The sequence below is a fragment of the Lepidochelys olivacea genome (assembly GCF_965140295.1).
Source record: "Lepidochelys olivacea isolate rLepOli2 genome assembly, chromosome: 5".
Taxonomy (NCBI): domain Eukaryota; kingdom Metazoa; phylum Chordata; order Testudines; family Cheloniidae; genus Lepidochelys; species Lepidochelys olivacea.
The window spans coordinates 132,863,719-132,891,337 of NC_140415.1; the positions used below are offsets into that span (position 1 = coordinate 132,863,719).

At 45.4% G+C, this 27,619-nt stretch overlaps 1 protein-coding gene across 1 annotated transcript; it reads right to left on the reverse strand.

Annotated features, from left to right (window-relative positions):
* Positions 1–971: 971 nt before the first annotated feature.
* On the reverse strand, positions 972–27,619 carry LPL (lipoprotein lipase). Its single transcript, XM_084628937.1, has 10 exons — positions 27,378–27,619; positions 17,397–17,572; positions 16,159–16,338; positions 13,035–13,146; positions 9,775–10,008; positions 9,006–9,248; positions 7,214–7,334; positions 6,261–6,443; positions 4,168–4,269; positions 972–3,109 (listed from the first exon to the last, which is right to left on the reverse strand). Exons 1-10 carry the CDS (start codon positions 27,472–27,474, stop codon positions 3,091–3,093), a joined length of 1,467 nt encoding a protein of 488 aa, XP_084485063.1. The 5' UTR covers positions 27,475–27,619; the 3' UTR covers positions 972–3,090.

The window sequence follows — 27,619 nt, forward strand, 5'->3', positions numbered from 1 at the left end:
ACTGGACAGCTTCCTCCCCCCAAACACTGATGAGGTCCAGCATCTCGCCATTGTTCCATACTGGGGATCGCCTGGCGCGGGGGGGCATGATTACCTGGAAAGATTCGCTGAGAGCACTCCACGCTTGGCTGAGCGAACAGGAAGGGGACTTTCAAAATTCCCAGAGAATTTAAAGGGCAGGTCTGACAGGTGGTCACCTGAGGGCAGGGCAGTAGACTTCAAAGTGATGACCAGAATGGCTAGAACAGGCATTGTGGGACACTTCCTGGAGGCCGATCAGAGCGCATTAATAGACCAGGACATCCACACTGGCACTGCGGTGCTCCAGCCGCCTGCAGGCTGCTCTAGCTTGTCCTGGGTGAATTATTATGGTGCAGAACGACCTCAACAGCAGGAGGTAGTGATGGAAATGTGAAGTGGATTACATCTATCTTTGTCCTCCACACAGCCACCCATCCCTCTAGCTGCACCAAGCACACCTCAGCCATGAGCAAGTTTCTAGTCATGTGTTTGGTAGCCCTAGAAATGTAATTATGCCATATGCAAAAAAACAAAACAAGACTTTCAACATTATAGAAATGGACAGTGTCAAGTTTGGAAGGCCCAACATTTGATTAACTACTTTTTTCCTTTGGGCCAAGATTTTCAGGAGTGGCTAGCAATTTGAGGAGCCTTGATTTGGGGTGCCCATCTTAAAAGGTTCTGATTTTTTCGGCCTTTTCCTTAAAATCAGGCCCCTTTAAGGCATCTCAAGGAGGGCAACCAAAACTGGAAGCACTGAAAATCACTAGCTGCTTTTGAAAATGTCTCCCTCTACCTGTTCCCAGAGTCCAGCAAATTTTGTCAGTTTTAAAATACTACTAATGTTTCAATGCTTATTTCCGCAAAACAAAACTAGTTTAACTAGGGAATTAATTTGACAATTTTATTGAAGTCTAGGGTTTCCATTCTGTACAAAATTGAGATGCTTTCTTTAGAAAATGTATATTACACTGCATTATTTTATAAGCATGGTTAAGTAGGTCTTTGAAAGCTATATACAGGATTAATAGCACACAGCTGTATAAATGGAGATAGTCTTGATAATCTCAGCAATATATACAAACTACCTTTACACACATAAAAATATATATATTTACAGGTAATAAATAACATTTCAAGCTAAATCATGTGTCCTCATGTATAGAAACCTTTCACCATTGGGCATTCAAGTGCTGTAGGTGTTTTATTACATCCTGTATTAAAAGTATACATGTCCTCACATGTCTTCTTTCCAAAGAGCTCAACTTTCAGGAAAATGCAAGTAAAAGCAACGTCAACTGGAAACATGAATCACTTTGTTTTTTCACTTTTAGAGGACTTGAGTGACATGCTCCAAATCCCAAGCAGCTCTCTTATCCTCTCAGCCATACTTCACTGGGTTAAGACATCACATTTTTAGCACCTTTTGAATTGTGGGCATTCCAACCTATTGCACTGGGTTAGCTCTTTGTTCACCTGATCAGCTAATGAACGGTATGCGGACTGAGAAAAACAACATACAGACAGGCGTAGGTTTTTCTTCTGGATGACTTAGCACAAATGCTACCTTCACCATATGCTTTGTAATAAATGCAAGGATTATAAAACACGGATATGTAATCATATTCTAGCTCAGGATTTCCTCCCCAGTTTTTGATTTATGATTTAATAAAAGAAAGCTACTGAACTTTTCATGGCATTAGAATAAATGTACATTATTTATTTTTTAAAAAAGCCAACCCTTCAGTTTTACAGTACTTGTGTGTGTGTGTTTGTGACACTTCTAATTCAAGCGATCTCAGAGCATTGTGTTTTGTGAACAATACACTCAGGCTCCTTGAATGGCCTAGATGCTGCACCTTACTGAAATTTGTGACATTTCAGACAGACAATCTTGCAGCTCACAGCTTCTACCCCTATGTCATAGGCAAGAAATAAATAGAGAGTGGTCTTTGGAAACAAGACTATCAGCAAAGGGAATGATGATCATACAGCTGATCCATTTTCATGTCTGGAAAATACAGGTGAACACGAGGCTAGAACAGCTGTGGCTCGAATGACTGAAACTCCGTGTCAGAGCAGAATGGCCTGGTTTTCACCTCATTTTGCATTGCTGTTGTAAACAGGTGATAAAAATAAGTTTCCTGCAGTTTCCAGTTTGTTGCTTCTTTTGAAGCCCCTAATCTAGCACAATGTCAGAGTTTAGATGGCTTTATTTGAAAAAGAGGTTACCCATTAATGTTAAAATATCATCGCAGGACAAAGAAAATGCCAGCATCTCCCATGATTGGAAAGGTATTGCAGGATGAACTATTTAACAGAGTAGAGATGAACAGGTCATACCTAAGGCTAAATCGGTACTCACAGCTCTGGAGTTTACCTCAAGTACGATTCGTTATTATCCAGAATTTTCTCTTTCCATATTCATTCAGTCCTGGGCATCTTTTGAGTACCAGCCTTAGCAAGAGCAGGTGCATGCTTTCCCGAATGAGGAAATGCTAAATGAGGAATACATGCTAAATATGTATTTGACCACCTTGAGCTAGGGTCAGCGAAGGGTCTTTAAACTCATTAATTAGCTGAATGGTAGTTGCCCAACCACAAAAACAGACATCTGTCCAGTTTTAGAAAAGTCTTTAAAAATTAAGAAATCAAGTTAAAAAAGCCAAAATACAGGCCCAGAAATGAGACTTTTCAATAAATACTAGGAATTTGCTATACAGTACATTATATCAAGAAACCTTGTTACAAGGTGGTATTTTGAGGCAAAATAACTCTTAATTCTTCCCGGTAATCAAGATGTTACACTTTCTGTAGAAGTATTTTAAACTACTTGGCTAATGTGTTCTTTATAGTTAAGTAACCACTTTGTGTGTTCTGAGACACTGAACAAAAGCGTCTCCTAGAATAGCTAGGAATAGCAGACTAAAAGGCCAGCAATATTACAGCTGCTAAATATTTCAATACATTCAGTTCTGAACACCCAGCATAATGGGGATTATTTTTCCATCCAAAGCAGAAATGTTTCATTCACTTCATTCTTCAGAAAATTCAAGAGCTGATCTTTCTTTAAGGTCTTGACTGGTCTCTAAAAGAGAAATAGGAACAGTTTATAACCTATATTAGCCTTATTTGTGGGATTTGTAAGAAGTCTAAACAATTGTTTTGTGGGACAATATGTTAGCTGCTCAACTCTTTGAGGGCTGTTGGTCACTAATTATCACACACACACACACACCCCTGATTTTTAGAGGAGTCCTGAGCACCAACAAGAAAAGGAGTACTTGTGGCACCTTAGAGACTAACCAATTTATTTGAACATGAGCTTTCGTGAGCTACAGCTCACTTCATCGGATGCATACCGTGGAAACTGCAGCAGACATGTATATAAAGTCTGCTGCAGTTTCCACGGTATGCATCCGATGAAGGGAGCTGTAGCTCACGAAAGCTTATGCTCAGATAAATTGGTTAGTCTCTCAGGTGCCACAAGTCCTCCTTTTCTTTTTGCGAATACAGACTAACACGGCTGTTACTCTGAAACCTGAGCACCAACAGTTCCCATTGACTTCACTGGAACTTAGCCCTGGAGCGAGGGTCTGGTACATCACTATGCAGAACTGAGACCTAAATAGACAGGTGCACCCATGAGACCTAAAAAGAGCTACTATATCAAATACTGCCCCACCACTGATGGCCTGAAACCTAGCTGTAAAGCCCAAACAAAGATGGACATGTTTTAAAAGAAAGCGCAAACAGTCCTGAAGACAAAAAAGTGTGTTTGCTTCCTGATGAGTTAGAAGGCATCACTTTATACCTGACCTGGCCGCTCATGTGCAAAGCATGGATGTAAGCCTGGTAGGGATTTACGACCCCTCTGCCCTCCCTTTGCACAGGGGTCAATGACTATACAGGGTAGCAGAGAACCAGGCCCAAATATTCAGTCACTTGAGTTTTGATAACCTTGGCAAAGTTCATATGCTTCCCCAAAGCTCACCAAGCACTGACCAGCATAACCATGGAAGTCAGTTTTCTCACCAGGCTTTTGGTACTGCCTGGTTTCAGCCAATACTGAGACCATCCCTAAAGCAATGTTCTACATTCATTGATTTGTCTGTGTGGCATCATATGTTCCAGGAGAGCTCTTACCCTTTGTCTGTTTTGTTGGGCTTATCAGCACATTTCACAAACATCACAGCCTTCTTCCCTCTTCTGAGGTGAGAGATCCCATCTTGAGAGCAGAACACCATCCTGCAGATCAAACATAAGATTGTTCACACAGCTGAGCAGGGACAGCCGTTTTAGCTCTGAGAATGCAATCAATGCCCAGAACCAGTGTGCCTTTGTCAAGGATGGTATCGTTTCTTTCTTAAATGCAGGAGCAATTGGCTAAGGAACGGCTAGAGCTGGGAGAAACTTTTCAGCTGAAATTTTTTTCCAAGCAAAAAAGGTAGGTTTGGCAACACTGAAACATTTCACCAATTTGCGTCAATTTGGCCAAGTTTTTAGTTTCAACCCTACGCTTCCCCCTCACTCTCCCCCCCCTAAAAAGAACACACTTTGAAAATTTTGTTTTGACACTTTCTAAACAAAATATTTAAATTTCGCTTTGCAACAAGTTTCCATTTCAGAATTTCCTTTAAAAGTCTAAACAAACTATTTTACCACAACATTTTTGTCCAAACTAAAAAATTTTTAAAAATGCCAACAAACCAAAAAAATCTATTTATACAGTGCTAAAAAGAACATTAAGATACTGGTTTTGTTTTTCAGATAGGGTATTTGTTTTTAAACATTCCCGTAGTGTCATTTGTAACATTTCAAACAGCCCAGGCAGTTTCTAGTGAACTTAGGTACAATGAAACTTCATTGGTAAGAGATTTTAAAAAGACACTGACTTGTTCCAATGCACTGTTATGGACAAATGGCTACTCCACTTAGAGTGACAATTCTGCATGCTCCCAAACTGTCATTTATTGGCCCAATTCTGCAAAGTGCTGAATGACCTCAACTCCTAAAAGGTTATAGTGTAAGGTGCTGAGCAATCAGGCTCTTGGGACATGATTCAGGAAAGCACTTCTATACAAGCAGAAAGAAATTTGGGAAAGGAGGTAAATTTGACTTTTTGCAGGCCCTCTGCACCAAATTTCACCCTTTGTGATTAATGACATGTTTTTTAAATGGCTGGAAGAACCTCACTTCCAGTGCAAATTCTGGCCCAGGAGTTTACACACATGAATATTCATGTGACTTTTGCTTTCTCTGAACATTCTTGGTTAAAAACCTTGCTCTCCTGAACCTTTGTGAATGAAGTATGCTGCCAATTTCACCCAAACCCAGCAGCTGCTTTTATTGGCCAAAGCTACTTGTTGATTATATTTTCCATATTTGTCCAGCTCTTTTACTGTGTATTTTGATAAACTTACTACTGTACAAAATTCAGAGCTGGATGTATTACACTACAAACAATTAGACAGATTTAAGTCCCTTTTTCAGTTCAGATTTTCTGCCAACAGATTTCAAGCTTTATGAATATGGTCACTGTTCTAAATTTGGTTTATGTGAATGTATTTCTGCTTCTGAACTACTGATGAGTGCTGCTTTGGGTATGCGGTATTCATTCGCAACAAAGTCACATGCTGCCGTTGCTGCCCTCCTGATTGGAGGATTCCCAAACAAATAAAGAGCTTCCAAGATGGCCACACACACACTTCCTGTGGGAATACAAATGTGGAACGGTGTTCAGGAATCCCTCCCTTCTCATGAGCATTCTTTGTGATGAAAATGTTATTTACACAAATGCTCAGAAGGAGGCAGGCTAGAGGGGCTGCAAATACGATCAAAGTCGCTGATTCAGCAAGGTTCTTACGCACAAGAATAGTTCCACTGAAGTCCACAGGATTACTCATATCCTTAATGTTAGCCACATACTTAAGTGCATGGCTGACTGGTGCTGAGTGGAATTTATGGGACCAGAATCCCTGAGATGCTGTAGCTGCTATGGTGATGTGAAACATCTGTAAACCTAACCTAATTAGCTGCTTGAGCCAGGTTCATGGCTCTTTGCATCACTACAGCAGCACAAAACAACCAGCATGTATCTATGAATCTGACCCCTGGCTTTTATTCAAACAAATGCTCCTAATTACTTGCCGCCCCCACCAGGTATCTTGAGAGTCCTGACACACTGGCAATGAAATCCAATCTTGAACTTTTACTGTAAGCAATTTAAACTGAATTACTTTTTCTGAGTTTCTCCTGCCTTCACTCTGACCCTCTGGATGTCAAAAGCGTAGGAGGTCCACCAGTCCGACCAGCTGAAAATGGATTCCTTCTCCCACTGCAATGTCAGCATGAGGAGGTCTCCAATATTGACTTCGGTGTAAACCAAGAAGGAGTAGGTCTTGTTTGTGGAAATTTCAGGTCTGTGGAAAAAAAAAAAGTTACAATCTGTGAGTGGGCCCTTGTGTATTTTCAGAGATGGGCAAGTGTCTCACTCCGGGCCTGATCCAAGGTCCACTGTAGTTAATGGGCATCTTTCCACTGACTTCAGCTCAGGCCCTTACAACCCACCCTAGCTCCCATCTCTGAGTCAATCTGTTGCTAGTCAGCTCCTACGCGCCTCCCCCTCTCCCCCCATCTGTGTGGCTTGTGGCAGACCCATGTTGAACAAAACTATGTTAAGTTACATGTAAGTCTTTGCCTTTAACTCAATGGGAACATGACATTAAGGCTCTACAGTGGGGGGGGGGGGGGGGGAAGAGCACCACTCTTGCATAACAGCAAATCCAAGCTATCCTAGTGTAAGCAGAACTCTCCACTGCTTTCCACAGAGAGCTCTGCTTGAAGAGACTGATGCCACAATAAGGTCTTGAATTTTTTTGGCTTGGAGAATTTTTGATTATGACGAGCCACAAGCGTGACTTGATGTTTCTTTTTCAAATCTCTGTTGGATCAAAGTGGCCCTTAGGGAGCCTATATGCTAAGCCTCAGTACTGCACGGCTGACAGCTGCTATCTTAGCCACATTTGAACCACAAGAGCTCAAAGCAGAAGTCTCTACTGTTCGTGCTAGAGAGCCAGGTTCTTTAGTTGGGGCTGCAATAGATTCATACCCTCTGTGACTGAGGCCTAGCAGGAGACCCTGTGAGCAGTGGGTTGTACTTGTGCTTGTCTGGATTTCCGTTGATACTCACAGTATCAAAGCAATGTTCTTGCTTTCATCGGCCGTGCCATACAAAGAGACCAGGAATGGCTGATTTGTCTTGGTCACATTCACCTTGCCAAAAAAATGGACCTTGACCTGGTAATGAAAGACTGGGTGGAGGAAGGAACAGAAAAGGAAAATTCATCATTACAAACAGCCTGCAGACAGAGAGAGAAAGAAACTAGCAAACCTGACAACCCTGAATCTGCCACCCTTGCTCAAGGCGACTAGCCCTTTGTTATGTGAGTAGTTCCACGGACATCAAGGGGACTCTCGTGTGTTAAGGATTACTTAACAGGAGCAAGGATGGCCGAATCAAATACTTCAGGGTTATTTGCGCTTGGCATTGGAATGGCAATATAAACTGTTCGCTTGGGCTTCAGTACTGGCTTGGTATCATTTCACGGGAAAGGTTCAAGTGTCTCGGTGCTGGGGCTAACCTTGCACGCCCAGACTCAAAGGAGTAGTTCTTTCTCATGCAAAGAGTCCCTGTGAAGTTGATTGTAACTCAGAGGTGGGCAAACGACGGCCCACGGGCCACATGTGGCCCGCGGGACCATCCTGCCTGGCCCCTGAGCTCCCGGCTGGGGAAGCTAGCCCCCAGCCCCTCCACCGCTGAGCCCCCTCCCCAGCAGGGATGCCGCTGCACGTGTAGTGTGGCTTGCACCCACCCACCTCCCAGGCTTTCCAATAAGCCTGTCCTCCCGCTCTGAGCGGCATGGTGGGGGGGGGGGGGTGGCTAAGGGGCAGGAGGTCCCGGGGGGCAGTCAGGGGGAACGGGGAGCAGGGACAGAGAGCAGGGGGGTTGGATAGGGGGTGGGGTCCCAGAGGGGCGGTTAGGGGCGGGGGGTCCCAGGACGAGCCAGTCAGGGGACAAGGAGCGGGGGGGTTGGATGGGTCGGGGATTCTGAGGGGGGCAGTCAGGGGGCAGATAGGGGGCGGGGACCAGGCTGTTTGGGGAGGCACAGCCTTCCCTACCGGCCCTCCATATGGTTTTGCAACCCCGATATGGCCCTTGGGCCAAAAAGTTTGCCCACCCCTGTTGTAACTGGTTCAGCGAATCACCACTGCACTGTAAACACCCACAAACTCCAGTCTGGCCACTGTGCCAACACTGGCCACACCAGAGAAACTTGGAGTACTGCTTGTCCTCGGCTTACTTCTGCAGTAGTGCAGCTTCTTGTTGCTCCTTACTCAGTGCTTGTGGCAAAGCCATAACTGGGTCCTTCATATGTTACTGTCAATGCTACTAGGCTGCCCTAGCCAGCCATCTACCTTAACAGTTCCTTCCCTAGCTGAAAGCTTTCAGATTCTTTCCAGAAATTTCCTTTTCAGACCAGCCACTGTGGCAATCAGGAAAAAAAAAGTGTACGTCTTGCAGTGACAGGCTCTGGCACAGACATTACTGTACCGAGTTTGAGTCTGATGACTGCACATCTCAGAATAAGTCACTCACCACACTTGGGTTTGCTTTTAGTTTTTCCAGCAACAGTAAGAATTGGTTTGGAAAAGAAAGAGATGGAAAAATTCAGAGAGTCAGACTATTCCAAGCAGAGTTACTGACTACACTGGACAAGATAGGTCCTTTTCCCTTTGGATCTCTTAACATTTTGTTACTTCAACTTCCCCACCCTCTTCTCCTTAACGGAAAAACCTCCAAGATCTTCAGGAGCTCAGCGTCTCCTGACATCAGTTTGCAGAGAGGCAAGATCATCATTCTCCTCCCACACAATGCAGTGTGAACAAAATATCTTTTCCACAATGAAACGGTTGCCACCTACCTTTATAGGGCATCTGAGAGCGAGTCTTCAAATACATTTTGCTGTTTCTCTTGGCTCTCACTTTGTTGACCGGATAGCCCAGATTGTTGCAACGGTTCTTCCTGCAGCTCAGACACAGCCCCTTCTCAAAGGTTTCCCTTGTGTTGCAGCGGTAGGCCAGGCTTGTCTTGTCTTCGTACAAGAGGGAGTCGATGAAGAGGTGGATGGAGCGTTCGTGAGAGCACTTCACCAGTTGATCCACATCTTTGAAGGAAGATAATCAGATTCCCCGGTCAGAGTGATCAGTGATAAAACAATCTATTTGAGATGAGGGCTTTATGGGGAGATGGTCACAAGTGCCTAGGGCGCACCAGCCCCATTGACTTGCAGTGCTCCTAAGTAGCCCAGGGTACACCTCGGCTGGAGCTGGAGGAGCAAGGAGCAGCTTGGGTAGATGCAGCATGCTAGCTTCGATTAAGCTTGCTCGATAAAAATAGCAGCACAGCTGCAGCGGCGCAGGGGGCGGGACAGATGAGTTGCCCAAGTACTGTCCCATCCCGGGCCCTAGGTCCTTGCTTGGGCCAGCTAGACCACCCCAGGGCCCACACAGACATGGCTACACTGCTGTTTTTAGCATGCTAGCTCAATCAAAGCTGGCCTACGTATGTCTACCCGAGCTGGAACTCACTTCCAGCTGCAGTGTAGCCCAGCCCTTAGGCGCTGTTGAAAGTCCCCCCACCCCACGATCACTTGGGCAGGTGTTAGCCCTCTCTTTCCCAACTAGCCTTACCTCCAAGGCCTTTTTCTGCAATCAGACGCAGAGCTTCACCTAGATTACAGCCTGGCTGGAAGCCTCCTCCATTTGGGTAGATGTCAATATGCCCAACAGGCTTCTGTATCCCAATGCTGCGATCTGGAGACCCCCTGGTGTAGGTGTGTAGGACATCGACAAAATCAGCATCATCTGGGGAGAGGCGTGTGGTTGCTTCAGCATATTCAAAGTTAGGTCCAGCTGGATCTAAACCTTCATGGGAGTAAAAAACATCCAAGTCAATAGATGAAACTGATGTAATCTGTGCTACAGGCCCCAAGTTTGGGAGCCTTAGTTTAAAAGTTGTTTTGTTTGCATTGTCACCTCCTTAAATACATTAATGAAAGCACACATTCATGTATGCTAAAGCATTAAATAGACATTAAAGCTTCATTAATTATTATTAATACACAGAATATGGTGTGTATAAAAGAGGCAGTTTAACTGTTACATGTTTGCAGTATTTATAGCCGGTGAAAAAAATGACTTTTCTCAAAATGTTTTCCCATTTTTCCACGATTTTGAAAATTTGAAGTTTTTTAAATTCAAAATGTCAAAAAATTGAAATATTTCAACCAGCTCAACTGCTGGTACAAAAACAAGCGTGTGTGTGTGTGTGTGTTGGGGGGGAGAACGGGAGATGAATAATGGGGGAAAAGATGGTCAGTGTTCCTGATTTTTAAAGAAAGTTCTAATTTCAAAATTGCATCAAAGTCAAAAAAGTGACCTGCTCTAATAGTAAATAAAAGTTTCAATTGTGGCACTTGCATCCACTTCCCTTACTGTGCAAATTCCCATAGCAAAATGGCAAAACGGGTCTAAAACAGATTGTTAACCTTGCTAGGACAGTTCTAAGTTTAACTCAGGGGCTCAGCACCTGGGTCTGAACACCGGGGTTAGCTTCACCTGGTTGTGAGCATCGACACTGCAATACCCTACCCAAGTTACTCCGTCCTCACTGGTACAGTGCTGCACTCATCTGGGGGGAACACTAGGGGTTCTGGGGGCATATCCATGATTCTTGTGTTGCAGTGAATTGAGCTGCTCTACAATTCTCTCCTAGGAGTCCCAGTGAATTGTGAAGTCTTGTTCTGTCTTTCTGGGCAAAAGTGGGGGAAGAGGGGAACAAAACTGTGGGAAGGAACTGGAGGACTATCAGCACTCAAGTGAGTTAGCCTGTGTTCTCACTGCAAAGTGGATGGGTTACCAACCCAAGTCAAAGCAGCACTTGTGATCTAGCCAATAGCCCCAGCAGGGCCAACCAACCTAGGTTTAAAGCAACACAAAACTCTGCGGGTAGACAGGAAGGAGGTTAGAGGCAATATCAGAGTAACAACCTGAACTAGCTCTGCAGTGAAGACAGACCCACAGACAAACTGGGGGTTTTCCTTGCTTTATAGGTCAAGCACAGTGGGGCCTAGCACAGTGGGGTTCAGCCCTCTGGGGCCCATCATCACACAAATCAATAATCACAATAGGCCAAGCAAGTCAACAATAAAAGGCATAAAACATAGGCACAATCACCATTGCTAAAACTAGGGCTATCAAGCGATTAAAAAAATTAATTGCTATTAATTGTGTGATTAATCGAACTGTTAAACAATAATAGAATACAATTTCTTTAAATATTTGTGGATGTTTTCTACATTTTAAAATATATTGATTTCAATTACCACACTGAATACAAAGTGTACAGTGCTCACTTTATATCTATTTTTGATTACAAGTATTTGCACTGTAAAAAGTACTGTAGTGCAATCACTTTATCATGAAAGTTGAACTTACAAATGTAGAATTATGTACAAAAAGTAACTGCATTTGAAAACAAAACAATGTAAAATTTTAGAGCCTCCAAGTCCACTCAGTCCTACTTCTTGTTCAGCCAGTCGCTCAGACAAACAAGTTTGGTTACAATTTGCAGGAGATAATGCTGCCCGCTTCTTGTTTACAATGTCACCTGAAAGTGAGAACTGGCGTTCTCATGGCACCGTTGTAGCTGGCGTCGCAAGATATTTACGTGCCAGATGCGCAAAAGAGTCACATGTCCCTTCATGCTTCAACCACCATTCTAGGGGACATGAGTCCATGCTGATGACAGATTCTGCTCAACAACAATCCCAAGCAGTGCGGATCGACGAATGTTCATTTTCATTATCTGAGTCAGATGCTACCAGCAGAAGGTTGATTTTCTTTTTTGGTGGTTCAGGTTGTGTAGTTTCCACACCAGACCGTTGCTCTTCTAAGAATTATGAAAGCATGATCCACACCTCGTCCCTCTCAGATTTTGGAAGGCACTTCAGATTCTTAAACCTGGGTCGAGTGCTGTAGCTATCTTTAGAAATCTCACATTGGTACTTTCTTTGCATTTTGTCAAATCTGGAGTGGAAGTGTTCTTAAAATGAACATGTGCTGGGTCATCATCAGAGACTGCTATAGCATGAAATATATGGCAGAATGTGAGTAAAACAGAGCAGGAGACATACAATTCTCCCCCAAGGAGGTCAGTCACAAATTTAATTAAAACACATTTTTTTAACGAGCATCATCAGCATGAAAGTATGTCCTCTGGAATGGTGCCGAACCATAAAGTGGCGTACAAATGTTTAGCATATCTGGCACGTAAATACCTTGCAACGCCAGCTACAAAAGTGCCATGAAAATGCCTGTTCTCACTTTCTGGTGGAATAGTAAATAAGAAATGGGCAGCATTATCTCCTGAAAATGTAAACAAACTTGTTTGCCTGTGCAATTGGCTGAACAAGAAGTAGGACTGAGTGGACTTGTAGGCTCTGAAGTTTTACATGGTTTTGTTTTTGAGTGCAGTTATGTACAAAAAAAATCTACATTTGTAAGTTGCACTTTCATGACAAAAAGATTGGACTACAGTACTTGTAGGAGGTGAACTGAAAAATACTATTTCTTTTGTTTATCAGAAATAATATACACTGATTTCAATTACAACACAGAACAATATATATGAAAATGTAGAAAAACATCCAAAATATTTAATAAACTTCAATTGGTATTCTATTGTTAAACAGTGCGATTAAAACTGCAATTAATCACAATTAATTTTTTGAGTTAATCTCATGAGTTAACTTTGATTAATCAACAGCCCTAACTAAAACCAAACCAAATGTCAAGACGAAGGTAGGAGAGAAAGAAGCCAGGGGAGAAACAGAGTCCCCCATTCTCTCTTTGTGAGCACACAAACAGATAAACAGCAGGGTGTTTCTTACCAGTGATCCTGTTAATCTTATTTTTGGTCAGACTTCCAGCAATCCCAGCAGCATGCGCACCAAGACTATAGCCCAGCAAATGGAGGTTGTCGAGTGGGTAATTGAATTGCTCCTATGGAAGATTTAAAAAAAAAAAAGTTTAAATTCCAAGGGTGCAAAACCAAAACAAGACAAAAAAGGTATCTGAAAAATTGCAATTTAATGTAAACCTACTCAGTCCCTGACTGAAGACAATAGGGTTTGACGTTTATTTCAGTGGGGACAGGATTAGGTGCCATGTAAAAGATTAAGGGCAGATTTGGGGGGCTTGACAAGATGACCCTTGTGATCCCTCCTAACCCTGTGGTTCTACAGTTCAAAGGCACAAAGGGCAGATAGACTCCCACTGAAAGCCATTGGGAGTTGGGCACTTCACTCCCATTTGTGCTTTTGAAAATCCTCTCCTAAAGAAAATTAATGTCAAGCAAGGCTATAGAATCATAGAATCATAGGCTGTCCTCGTATATGCTGCTCTCATCACTGCCCATCTCAGAGAGGGGTGAGCTGTGCACATATCCCATCATTGATTTTCATACGAATCACAGCACTACCCTGCTACCATAGCAACATTGTTCCCTGTACTATATTTTCTGGTGCTTTGTCCAGTCAAGTTTAACGGGTCCCAGGCACACGGTTTCCACTTGGCACTTGGGAGGCTATTCCACATTTTAAGACAGGGGTGGGCAAACTTTGTGGCCCAAGGGCCACATCTGGGTATGGAAATTGTATGGCGGGCCATGAATGCTCACAATATTGGGGGTTGGGGTGTGGCTGGGGGTGCAGGCTCTGGGGTGGGGCCAGAAATTAGGAGTTCAGGGTGCAGGAGGGGGCTCCAGGCTGGGTGAGGGGGCTAGGGTGTGGGAGGGCTCCATCTGGGGGGGCAGATTCTGGGGTGGGGCTGGGGATGAGGGGTTGGGGGTGCAGGAGGGTTCTCCAGACTGGGCCAAGGGGTTTGGAGGGTGGGAGGGGGATCAGGGCTGGGGCAGGGGTTTGGGGTGCAAGCTCTGGGTGGCACTTAGCTCAAGCAGCTCCCAGAAGCAGCGGCATGTCCCCCCTCCGGCTCCTACATGGATGCACACAGCCAGGTGGCTCTGTATGCTGCCCTGCCCTCTGGCGCTTGGGGCAGGGGCAGTGTACAAAGCCCCCTGGCTGCCCCTACACGTAGGAGACGGAGGGGGGACATGCTGCTGCTTCCGGGAGCCACGCGGAGTGGGGCAAGCCCCTGACCCCGCTCTCTGGCTGGAGCGCCGAAGCAGAACAAGTCCCGGATCCCGCTCCCTGGCAGGAGCTCGAGGACTGGATTAAAACATCTGGAGGGCTGGATGCGGCCCCCGGACCATAGTTTGCCCACCCCTGGTTTAAGAGATTTCACCACTAAGAAAGGTCTCCTGCTTTTTAGCCTATATCTTCCTTTTCTTAGTCTTGTCCCCTAGTACCACCCTAAAATAAAAAAAACCCTCTCCTTCTGCCATTCAGATATTGGTAGACTATTCTTATAATACAAGAACAATGGATTGCTGAGTCTAAGCTCTTAATGGGGTTTTAAAACAGTGTAGGGGGGATTTTCAAAAGCACTTGGCATTGGCCACTGACATCAGTGGGAGGAGAGCAGGCCAGCTTTTGAGCATTGAGTGCTTCTGAAACCCCTCCCAGCAAGGAGTGGAATTAGCCTACGGGGATGCGGGATTCTGAACCTGACCTGCTAACTCGTGTGAAGACTCCGAACTGCCTTTTTACTAGGATTTTCTCTTGCGTTAGATAATGTGATTTAAGAACACCCCTTTTCCCCAGTGAAGCCATGGCCTTAGACATTTAGATAGATAATGAGAACATCCAAAGTTGCAGAGAGTATTAAGACATTTTATGCATATAAACACTTGAACGTATGTCCTGAAACGTATCACTGACACATGGGATTTAGGAAGAGATTTTCTGAGGGCAAGTTGTTCCTTAATTATCCAACTATGGGGTTTCTTTCACCTTCTCCCGAGACATGTGGTATTGGCCTCCATCAAACAAGATGCTGAGCAGTAGATCAATATTGCTCAGGGAATCAATATGCCCCATTCAGAGCCATCCCTTGGGTAGGGCAAATCGGAGCAGCCGCCCTGGGCCCCACGCTTTGATAAAAATTGGGACTGTCTCGATATCTAGCCCTTTGTCCTGTGACCCAACCGATGTACGATTGGTCCTGATATTTGTCCCGATATTCAAGTGAGGAGGTGGGCGGCGAGATGAGGCAGGAGGGCAAGCGGGATGAGGAGGCAAACGGGAAGGCAAGTGGCAGGCGGGAGGGGGTGAGGAGGCGAGCAGGCAGACGGCGAGGAGGAGAGTGGTGGGCAGACGTTGGGGGGGAACAGGACCGGACGGACACTGAGGAGACTAGCAGGGTTGGGAGAGCAGTGAGGAGGAGAGCAGCGGGCGGGCCGGCACAGGGCATGAGGAGGTGAGCAGCGGCTGGGCAGATGGCAAAGAGACTAGCGGGAGGCTAATTTGTCCTGTTCCCCCCCACCGCCCCCAAAAGGGACAGCATTCTCTTTCTTGCACCAGCCGAACTTTGTGGACTTTGTTGTGTACTGGGGTTGCTCAGCATCTATGAAATCAGTCCTAAGTACAGATGTAGGCACCTAACTTTAGACCGTTGGTCTGCTTCAATGTCAGTTTCTCTTACCATGTGCCCTGCCTTCATTGTCTTCAAGGAAAGCTATATTTCAATTCTTTTAACTTTTCCTGACCATTCAACCCCTCCATCCCTTTCCATTCCTCTCTGAATTCCCTCTGGTTCATCAGAATCTTTCTACTATTGAAACGACTACAAATGAACACAAACTCTTCCAGTTGTGATCTCTCCAAAGCAATTCAGATGTGTGTGTGGGCCACGTAGAACATTTACCTAGTTTTGCCTCTATTATTAAATCTTTGGCTAGAAAAATCACACACACACACACACTTTCTGAATGGCCTGAACTTCCTCTTGAAAGAAATCTAGAATGGAGATAGAACAAACTAAACTGTACTGTTAAACTATTCTAACTCTGAGCACCTACACAATCCATGTCATCTAGCCCTCTGTACAAGTGCTTACCTCCATCCAGTCAATAAATACTGCTACATCCTTTCCCACCAGTTTAGTGTAGGCAGCAGATACTGGATAATGCTGCTGGGCACGGCTTAGCCAATCTACAACGACGACATTAGAGTCAGGTTCTCTCTTATACAGAGCATCCACCAGCTTTGGGACCCAGCTCTCATACATTCCAGTTACCTGAAAAGAGATGTCGCATTATTATTTGTATTGCAGTAACACCCAGAAGCCTCGGTTGAGATTGGAGCCTCACTGGGTTAGATGCTGCACGGACACATCGTGAGAGAGAGTCACTGCCCGCCCCCACCAGATGCTGAAGGAGCCATACAATGGGGAAAGTAAAACCTTTTTTACTGTAAACATACTTCTGTCATGGGCTCAAGTTTCAGTAATGCATTTCACTGTATGGCACTGAAATGTACCAGGCTTATGCAGCAGTTCTGCAGAAATGAACCTAGGGATTACAGTGGATGAGAAGCTGGATATGAGTCAGCAGTGTGCCCTTGTTGCCAAGAAGGCTAACGGCATATTGGCCTGTATTAGCAGGAGCATTGCCAGCAGATCCAGGGAAGTGATTATTCCCCTCTATTTGGCACCGGTGAGTCTACACCTGGAGTATTGCGTCCAGTTTTGGTCCCTCCACTACAGAAGGGATGCAGACAAATTGGAGAGAGTCCAGTGGAGGGCAATGAAAATGATCAGGGGGCTGGGGCACATGACTTACGAGGAGAGGCTGGGGGAACTGGGGTTATTTAGTCTGAAGAAGAGAAGAGTGAGGGGAGATTTGACAGCAGCCTTCAACTACCTGAAGTGGGGGTTCCCAAAGAGGATGGAGCTCGGCTGTTCTCAGTGGTGGCAGATGACAGAAGCAGCAGCAATGGTCTCAAGTTGCAGTGGGGGAGGTCTAGGTTGGATATTAGGAAAAACTATTTCACTAGGAGGGTGGTGAAGCACTGGAATGGGTTACCTAGGGAGGTGGTGGAATCTCCTTTTTTGGAGGTTTTTAAGGCCTGGCTTGACAAAGCCCTGGCTGGGATGATTTAGTTGGCGTTGGTCCTGCTTTGAGCAGGGGGCTGGACTAGATGACCTCCTGAGGTCTCTTCCAGCCCTAATCTTCTATGCTTCTAAGTAACTCACTGCAGGGCTGGACACTGCAATTGCTCGTTGTCTGTGGAGCTCCCACTGACAACAATAGGAGTTCTGGGTACAGCTCAGCTCCGGGAGAAGTTTTCTCTTACCGTCCATCCATGGATCACCACAAAGGTTTTACTGGTATGGTTGAAGTTGCATCGTGCCACGGTGTCTTCTTGACCAGGGACCAAGTAGCAGATGTCATCATCAGGTTCGTCAGCTGTCCTTAGAGAAAATTTGCTCTCGATCCCCTCAAAGTCTCTCTTTGTTTCTCTGGTGCTTCCTATAGTGGAGGCAGCATTTTGGGAACAGGTATTAAAACAGGTTCAGGAAGATGCATAATAAAAAAAACCAAGCATTTTGATAGTCACAGATCTAAAGAGGTCAGAAGACAAGGTAAAATCAATTTCATCCTGCTCTAAGGCCCATTTCCCTGCCAGAATAAGGACAGTAAAATCTGGCCAATTGTAGGAGTATGTTTATTTTAGGCGTTTATTTTAATCTGGTAATGGAAAAGATATAAAACTGGTGCATCTGAAAAGCAATTCGCACTGCATTGTGGAAAAATACCCAAGTGTTTCAAATTAGGGGGTTGGGGAAGAGGGAGAAATCACTGATAAGCTTCATATTATTGAGGTATCTTCCCCATAATTTCAGCTTTAATGAAAATCACTTAAGCAATAACAAACAGATTCTTCAGTAATTCATTAGTAGCAGCAAACTCATCCCTGCTTTTATGCAATGTGGGTGTCTAGGTTTGTTCTGACTAAAAAAAAAAAGCAAGTGGGAAGGTCAAAAGCCAGCCTTGGGGATTAAAACTGAGCTAACAAAACAGAAGCCCATGTTTCAAAGGCAATATTGCGTCAGACAATCTGATAATCAACTTTCTAAGAAAAGCTGCTCTCTCTCCATCCTAGTGAAGGAGAAAGGGCATATTAGTAATGACACTGCATGTGGTATGCTATGCCTGCAATGAGCAGTTCTTCCTTGGAGAAATTTCTCTGCTTTCAAAATAAACATATAAATTGCTTTTCATTTTTATGACAAGAGGAAGGAAGAGAGTGGTTTCACACTCAGTGCAGTATAAAAAGTATACACTTTTATAATAGTAATTTCCTCCGTTGTTTGGAATACGCTCCTAAAAACTGGAAACCAATATTTCTCCCCCTTTTTAGGCCCTGATGTATCCAGGCCATCCTTACTCTCAGCAAAGTACTTCAGCTTGTGATTAACTACAGGCTTTGCTGAACGGAGATGTATGTAGATGTGCATAAATGCTTTGCTGAACTGGGGCCTTAGTTGGCAGATTTCCTTTTAACAAGTACTGATTTCTCCTCTTCTCAACCCAGCAAAAGCCAGTACTTCTCAGTTCTGTTTACCAGTTTGTTTATTGGCACCATTTGCGGCAGGATTTCACAGAGTTCTGGGAATATAATCAGTAGTGAGCTGGAGCCGGTTCGCACTGGTTCATGCGAACCGGTTGTTAAATTTTGCAGCCGGTTTAGAACCAGTTGTTAAAGGGGTGGGCAAACTCCTGTCCTGTCCATCCGTCCTGTCTGTCCCACCTGAGCTCTTGGTTGGTGAGGCTCCCCTGTGAATTTTTACTCATCTGATGGCACTGCGCGCCTTCAGTGGCAGGTTCTTCACTCGCTCCGGGCCTTCGGCGGCACTTCAGCAGTGGGTCCTTCAGTGCTGCCGAAGACCCGGAGCGTCTGAAGGAACCGGTTCTTCAGCTTCTGGCAGCTCATCACTAAATATAATCATTAAATGCTCAGACCCAGAGCAGGGAACACAAAGATACAAAGTATGGCATTTTTACAAGACACACACAAATAATAGCCATTTTTGCTTGATTTTTTTCCATGACAAAAAGTTGATTTTCTGGAAGGAAGATGTTAAGAATGAGAGAATATTTCCTGCCTGGTATCTATATTTTTCAATACTGTCATTCTGTAAATTTCATGTATTATATATATATATCTTCATTGATTTAAAACCCAACCTTTTGTGTTCAGTTAAATTGCCTTATTCAGCAAGGTAATTAAGCAAGTGCCTAACTTTAAGCACTTGAGTAGATGCACTGAAGTTAATGGGATTCCTTACGTGCTTAAAGTTACACCTGTGCTTAAATTACCTTCTTGAACTGAGGCCTAAACTGTTAGTATTTGCATGTGCCCTGAAGTCCTGGAAACAAAACACTGCTGTTACTGTGAGTGTTAGCATCCAGCATCACAAATTAACAGTGATACAGCAATATCAGCTATACACACAAAAGCACTTTCATGCCAATAGAACTGTCTACACTAGGGCATTTGTATACTGGCAATAAAGAAAGAAAGAAAAGTCACACCCCCTAACTGACATTGCAATGCCAGTAAAAGTTTCTAGTGTAGACCTGGCTTTTATCTATTCCTTATAAATTACCCCCTTTGGGGATTTCCTTCCCCCCCTCCCCACCATGTACAACCCATTCAGAACTTCTCACTCTCACCACAAATATTAATTATCTCTTCAATCCATTACCTTCTTTCTGAAAAACAGTCTGAGTGTAACTAGGATCATTTTTCTTCCACCCAGAAAAAGAAAGCCCTGGAGGCTGACTAGTTCTTAGTTAAACATCAAACTGTTTAACTTTCCACTCACTGATGACTCAATAAAGTCTTAAAAAGGAATAAAAGCAGCTTTCAACTATGAAATGCATAGAACCTCATAAAGACTTTGCATATGTAAGTTCCTTTTTCATACAGGAAGACAAACAAGAATACTCCACCTGCATTCCCTTTATACTATTTTCTTTGTATTTAGCTATTACATGGCAATTCCCCACTGCATTAAAACTATTTGATAATCATCCAAAATATAGACTAAACTGGCATCTGCTTAATAGTGTGTCCATTCCAATACATAGGCTATTATTTCTGAGTAGCTGGGAGTATACCCTCTAAAAGATATTTTATATAAGATATTACCTCATCCACCTTCTCTCTAATATGCTGGGGCTGACACAGCTACAACACTGTAGGAAATAGACCCTCTAGTTTGTAATAACTTAACTCCCAGGGATGCTCTTACGTTGAAGTGTAGGTGATTATTAACGAGAAGAGCTTGCATTTCTATAGCACCTTTCACTGGAGGAGCTCAAAGTGCTTTACAAATATTCATTAACTCAGCCTCATAAAACACCTTTATACATAGGGACCATTTCATCCACCACTGAAATGCAGTCACCTCTGCGGCCACATCAATCATGTAACCACGCAAAGCCACAAGCCATTGGTTAGAGGAGGTGAAGGTGGTTACTGTGTCCAGCTGAAATCGCAGGGGAGAGCTAGGAGGTCAAAATGAATAGGATACATCTAGACTGCCAGGATTAGCACCCCTATACTTACAATAAGTGCCACGGACTCTTCAGTGGCCACAAATGGTCAGGGATTCAGCTGAAGGGCAGCATCTCCAGCAGCAAAGTACACCAGGTAGTTACTTACTCAGAGTACATTATGTATATGCGAGTCACCAATAATTACTTCCTGCTGTTCTGAGGTGTTCATTGGAGGTCTTCCTCAAGTTCTGTCCTGACCTCCCATTGGCATGCCAAATCTGATTAGATCACAGAATAAGATGATTTGGCTGCATCTCACATCTTAAAACTAGAATTCACTACAATTACAATTCTTTCCCCCTTCTATTTAGAATCTGCAATTTCAGTGGGGGGTGTGTGTGTGTGTGTTTGTACGTACACATTCATTCGTATACATATCTCACACACACTGAATATAGGCTGCAAAGGTCCTCAAGAGGTCATCTAGTCCCTCACCCCATTCTGAGACAGGACCAAGTATATCTAGACCATCTCTGACAGGTGTTTGTCTAACTTATCCTTAAAAACCTCCAATGAAGGGGATTCCCCAACCTTCCTTGGTGACCTATTCCAGTACTTAACTACCCTTATAGTTAGGAAAATCTTTCCTAATATCTAACCTAGATCTCCCTGTGAACTGTGCTTACATACATGTGGACTACATACTGCTTTAAAATAACAAAGAGGTTCTATGGGCTAAAAGTAGGCCCACCTAAGACACATTATTAAACAGCCATGTACAGCCACTCAGAAAACTAAAATTTGCCAGTTCAGTTTGTACCCCTGTTCAAAGTATAAATCATAGAATCATAGAATATCAGGGTTGGAAGGGACCCCAGAAGGTCATCTAGTCCAACCCCCTGCTCAAAGCAGGACCAAATTCCCAGTTAAATCATCCCAGCCAGGGCTTTGTCAAGCCTGACCTTAAAAACCTCTAAGGAAGGAGATTCTACCACCTCCCTAGGTAACGCATTCCAGTGTTTCACCACCCTCTTAGTGAAAAAGTTTTTCCTAATATCCAATCTAAACCTCCCCCAAATGCAATGTCTTTTGTTGTACCAGCACAAATTAGTTCAAATAATACTACCTTTTCCTGAAGGCATAATGATTGTAGCGACCATAATGAGAAGAAAATCTCATCACACAACTTTAGTTTAATATTTGTAAAGTAGCTGAAAGGAAATTCTGATGCAGGGTTTTAACCGTTGAGTTCTTACATAGAGCCAAAGAAATGTAGGGTTGTCTATACACAAACTCATGTCAGTTTAACTAAAGGTGAGTTTTAAAAACAATTTAGTGAAACTGCTGCATCCCCCCTCTAATCATTTATTGGTTTAAAATGGCTTGTATTAATTTAGCTGAATTTGGCACTGAATGGACATAAGCTAAAATTGATAGAAGTCAGGTTTCAATCAAATGAAGAATATCCACACAGAGGTTTTCAACTAATCTTAGGTAAGATGGTGCAACTTTGTGTTTAGACAAAGCCTCAGAGAATGTGACTTAAGTGCTCTTTAAAAGCAAAATTATTCCTTTTTAAAAATTAGTATTTGCTCTGGTCCTGATTCAGCAAGGTACGAAAGCACGTATGTTGCTTTAAGCACATGAATAATATCATTGTAGTCAGTGTTGCAGTACCTTTCAGATGCATACTTTTAAATACAAAGTATAATTTTCTGGCCTTTGTCATCTCTGTAGGGATGATGCACTATAAAGAAATTCCATTTTCTTGCCATGAAATTCACTCTGGCTTTTTTATTGTACACATTTTAACCATAATATTTGTCTGGGAGCCAGTCAAAATAATGCAATCTACAATGCTTGGCTTATTTTATTTTTGTAATTGAAGGGAGTAGAAGTGTTATGAGTAATAGGCCAAGTACAGACTCTGCTCTGAAAGAACTTGCTTTTCTGATCCTGCCCTAGCTATGTTGCCCATTCTCGCGATTTCATCCCAAGTCTCACAGTATTTGGTGTTTTTCTTAAAGCCCTGGTGCTGGAATCAGGAGGCGACAAGAGAATCTTCACCTTCCTTTTGTTAAAAAGGAAACTTTTCTAGCCCTCTTGGTTGGGAGCGTGGCGGGAAGGGGGCGGGAAATCTATAAGTGAAACAAGTGTGCCCATAAGTACCCATAAGCAAAATAAATATTTATTTTTTTAAAAAAATCCTTGTGATTTTTAAGTCAATCTCATGATTTTTTGAGGCTTCACTTGTGATTTTTGACCACGTGATGTTGGCAGCGCTGCAGCTGTGAAAATCAGCAGGAACTCCAGTCCCGCTACGGCCTGATCCGTTGCCCACTGAAGCCAACGGAAAGACTCCCATTGACTTCTCTAGACATTGAAATGGCTCCTGACTCAAGTAGAAGGGTAGTATCAATAAGAGGAGAATCAAGCATTATGGACCCGATCCTGTTCCGACTGAAGTCAATGGCAAAATTACCATTGACTTCAATGGCAGCAAGACTGTGCCCTTCATTGAATTTATCGCTATTGTCAGGTGGGTTGAGAACTGAATTTTGAGCAAGTTGAACTACCCCATCTAGGTGCAGGATATAAAGTATCATAAGATCTAAATAATTATTCACTATGGATCAATGGATTTGAACTGTGGATTAAGGAAGGAATCTTGGATAAACAAGAATTTCATCATTTGTACACGGATGTGGAAATTCAAATTGTTAGATACATAAAAACATCATGGGATAGATCCTCGGCTGGCACAGCTCCATTGAAATCAACACACACATGCTCAAATATTTACACAAACAACAGTGAGAGTTCTGTTGAGATAACTAGTCCTACAGCTGATAAAGCGCAATAGAACATCACGTATCAGTCACCTTGAATACCCCACCAAGCTTCTTATATTAGCCCATGTTCCCTAACAAAGTAAAGTTTTGTAACTCAGACAAGTGAAATGCTTTTGCAAGGGCTAAATTACAGAAACAATCAATCTTGATTTGATTTGAGTGGTTTAAACAATACAATAAAATCACACTGTTCGTTACAACTCCACAACACAACCCATAAAGCAGGCTATTGTTTAACTACTCTGTCGAAGAGCTCCAACTTAGTTTGTTCATCCCACACGTGAGGAAAGAACTCCGTGGCCTTAATCCTGCAATAAATGTTACATGGGCTAACTGCTGCACTTGCATAGAGCTCCCTTGGACTCAGCAGGACTCCACGTGGGCACAAATGTCGGCACACATGCTGGCTCCAAGCCTGAGTCATTCCCTGCGGAATGACTGCGTCCCTCAAGTGCATTTGGTATGCTTGTAAAATGATACACTGGGAGTACTTTCCCATCCTTTAGACGCCCTGGAGCATCTCTCCTACATTTTAGGACCGTCCTCAAAGCTCAGTGGTCCTAGCATCCTAAAACACTGTAAAGAATCACTCTTTAAAACAGTGTTAAGATGATAAAGTGCAGCTGTGGGCCGACTTCTACAATAATAAATACAAGGTCCCTTTTGATAATGATGCCCAAGGAGTATATGTACAGGCCAGTTTCCCAAATAGGAGATTTTCTCACACATTATAAATCCAGCAGGATCCTATGATTGCACTATGCTGTTAGTTCTCCAATATACCCTCTCAGAAGTGCCAAAGATTCTGTTGGAAAGTTGTTACAGTAGCAGCTCGGGCAGAGCTATCCCAAACACAGCATTTACAAGGAATATTAAAAGCTGGGGGCCAAATTTTTAATCGTTTACACTAATGTAAACTGGTGTAACTCCTTTGATTTAGATGGAATTACTCCAGATTTACACTGGTTAAACTGAGAATTTAGCCCTATAAATATAATCTTCCTCTGATTATACCGTGCCCTGTTTATTAAGGATTCAGACGTTGTTTCCTGCGGCCCAGATCCTGCTTTCCCCTGCTCCTAAAACACCCATTGACTTCAGTGAGAGTTTATGGCATGGCTAGATCTGAGATGTTCTTACAGGTGGGTCCCACATCATCTATTATTAGGGAGAACTAACACATTAAGTAGAAAGGCTTCAAAGCAAGGAATGAAAACGACGTTTATAAGTTTGCTCTGGGAGGGAAGAGAATTCTCATTTTATGCCACTAAACTATTATTGTGATGGGTGCTCTAGAATTACCATTGATAGAATAAGATTAGATTCAAGGTGAGAATCTATTCCTTTCACTGTGGCCTAGGATGATCATATGTCATGTTTCGGCCGGGACAGTCCCTTTTTTATGCCCTGTTCCGGCCGTCCCGACTTTTTTGGCAAAAGCGGGCATTTGTCCTGTTTGCTCTTGCCAACCTGATCGGCGGGTGGGAGATGTGTGGGAAGGCTCAGGCCAGCTATAAGAAAAATAATGAGAAAAAAAATGTAGACCCAGCTCCTCAAAGGCAGTTAGGCATCTAAGTACCTCTAAGAATCTGGGCCATAGTTAGTTACCATCTTAGCTTCACTCGGTGGTTTGCAACAGATGTGTCCAAACTTTTTTCTAACTGCGCAGACTTTTAAAAACATTAGTCTCTCTCCCGCCTTTGATGAAAAGTCGGTTGAAAGTTTCTTTGTTGAAAGTGTATTAGTTTTGTGGATTAGCAAAGTGAAAATTAGTGAAAGTCGACTATTCTCTAGGTGATATATTCCTCTATGCCATGCTCGGTGTGTGCTCTATATGCATATCCACTGTGGGATTAGAATATTCATCTTCAAACTTGACTCTAATTGCTTCATCTTCTTGAAAGGCATTTGTTACAACACCAACCCATGTTGCCACTTGGTTTTGTGTTTACATGAAGGCTCTATTGTGCAACTGGGCAGGCCACTTGACCCACCAAAATAAACAGTACACGCAAGTAGGGCCCGGCTCCTGTGCGGTACCCAGCTCCGACTGCCACCCAGGAGATGCCGTCCTCACTAGCGGGGCAATCAGATGCCACCTTGCTCATGACAAAAAATAACCCAGTCCCCGCGGCTTGTTCCCTGGAGGCGTCTCGCTGCAGTCAGTACCCGCACCTCAAGGATGGGGAAGCCACTTGGGGCCAGCAGCCAGGTGCCCTGCCCGGGCTGGGGGCCTGACCCCCGTCTCCCCGGGGCAGAGCAGGCGGGACCCCAGCGCCACCAGGGACGTGCCGGGCGGGCCGGAGAGCGCGGCGCCGGCGGCTCGGCTCGGCTCGGCTCGGCAGCCCCCGGGACGAGGAGCGGTGAGGGGCAGCCCGGGGCCCGCCGGCAGCGTGGGGCGGGCAGGAGCGGAGCAGCCCGCAGGGACTCCCCGCCCGGCCCCGCGCCCCGGTGACCTTGGCCCGCGTGCCGGGCATTCCAGCGCCCCGCCCCGCCCCCGGCGCGCGCCCCGCCCCGCACGCGCCCCCGGCGCGCCCCCCGCCCCGCCCCGCCCCGCACGCGCCCCCGGCGCGCCCCCCGCCCCGCCCCCCGGCGCGCCCGGCCTCGCAGCCGGCTGGGGACGGGGGCGACCGGCCCCCTGCGAGCCCCGGGCCCCTCTTCTTCGGCCCCCACCGCCGTGCGTGACCCGCCCCACAGCCGCCCCCTGTCTGCCCTACAACCTCCCCTGTGCCTGCCCCACAGCCTCCTCTGTGCACGGCCCCAGCCCCCTCCCGCCTGCCCCACACCCTCCTCTGTGCATGGCTCCAGCCCCTTCCTGGGGCCTGCCCCCCAACCATCCCATCCATGCCCCCAGCCCCCTCCTGCCTGCCCCACAGTCTCCCCCAAACAACCTCCCGCCTGCCCCACACCCTCCTCTGTGCATGGCCCCAGCCCCCTCCCCCTCCCGCCTGCCCCACAGCCTCCCCCCAAACAACCTCCCGCCTGCCCCACACCCTCCTCTGTGCATGGCCCCAGCCCCCTCCTGTCTGCCCCACACCCTCCTCTGTGCATGGCTCCAGCCCCTTCCTGGGGTCTGCCCCCCAACCATCCCATCCATGCCCCCAGCCCCCTCCTGCCTGCCCCACAGTCTCCCCCAAACAACCTCCCGCCTGCCCCGCACCCTCCTCTGTGCACGGCCCCAGCCCCCTCCCGCCTGCCCCACAGCCTCCCCCAGACAACCTCCCGCCTGCCCCACACCCTCCTCTGTGCACGGCCCCAGCCCCCTCCTGTCTGCCCCACACCCTCCTCTGTGCATGGCTCCAGCCCCTTCCTGGGGCCTGCCCCCCAACCATCCCATCCATGCCCCCAGCCCCCTCCTGCCTGCCCCACAGTCTCCCCCAAACAACCTCCCACCTGCCCCACACCCTCCTCTGTGCGTGCCCCCAGCCCCCTCCTGCCTGCCCCACAAAAACCTTCCCTGTGTCTCCCCCAAACAGCCTCCTATCTGCCCCACACCCTCCTCTGTGCATGCCTCCTGCCCGCTCTACAACTTCCCCCATGTATGCCCCACGCATCTCCCCTGTGCATGCCCCGATGCCTCTTTTCCTTCCTGTGCATCCACCCAACGTCACCCTGCATCTCACTAGTCATATCCCTGGGCGCCACCATGCACGCCCCCAACACTGCTTCTCTTTCTGACATGCACATCCCCAACAGCCACCTGTACATGGCCCCATCACCTCAGTCTGGTCTCCCCCATGCATGCTCTGATACCCACCTGTGCACGTCCCCAGCAGCCCCCCTTTCCCCTGTGCACATCCCCAGCACCCCCCATCCCTTTAGTATAAGGTCACAAACAGAAGTTCAGTTGATGTTTGCAAAAGCGATATTGTCTTGCAGCTTCTAGTGCTTCTCCCACTCCAAGGACTCAGACTTACTTGGGACAGTGGCTTGTGTCGTGGCAGTAGCTGTGCAGAGAGCAGCGAGGTAGTGGATCCACAGGCCCAGGGCTGCCAGCAATGCTCCCCTTGCCATCACTGGAGAGGTCTCCCTTTTCCAGTGTCCAGAGGAAATCAAGTGAGTGCAGTTTGTGCAGCCTGCAGCTCCGTGCAAAGTTTCCCTAAAGTTAAGTGCAAAAAGTGCCAGCAGGTCTCCTGGAGTAGGAGGGACCCTTTTCTGT

What these genes read in the sequence shown, in the direction of transcription:
- LPL (XM_084628937.1), bottom strand. Translation starts at nt 27,474, where the DNA reads ATGGCAAGGGGAGCATTGCTGGCAGCCCTGGGCCTGTGGATCCACTAC. An exon ending in GACACAAGCCACTGTCCCAA is followed by an intron (nt 17,573 to 27,377) that starts GTAAGTCTGAGT and finishes CCTCCACTATAG; the next exon opens with GAAGCACCAGAGAAACAAAG. An exon ending in TGGTGATCCATGGATGGACG is followed by an intron (nt 16,339 to 17,396) that starts GTAAGAGAAAAC and finishes ATCTCTTTTCAG; the next exon opens with GTAACTGGAATGTATGAGAG.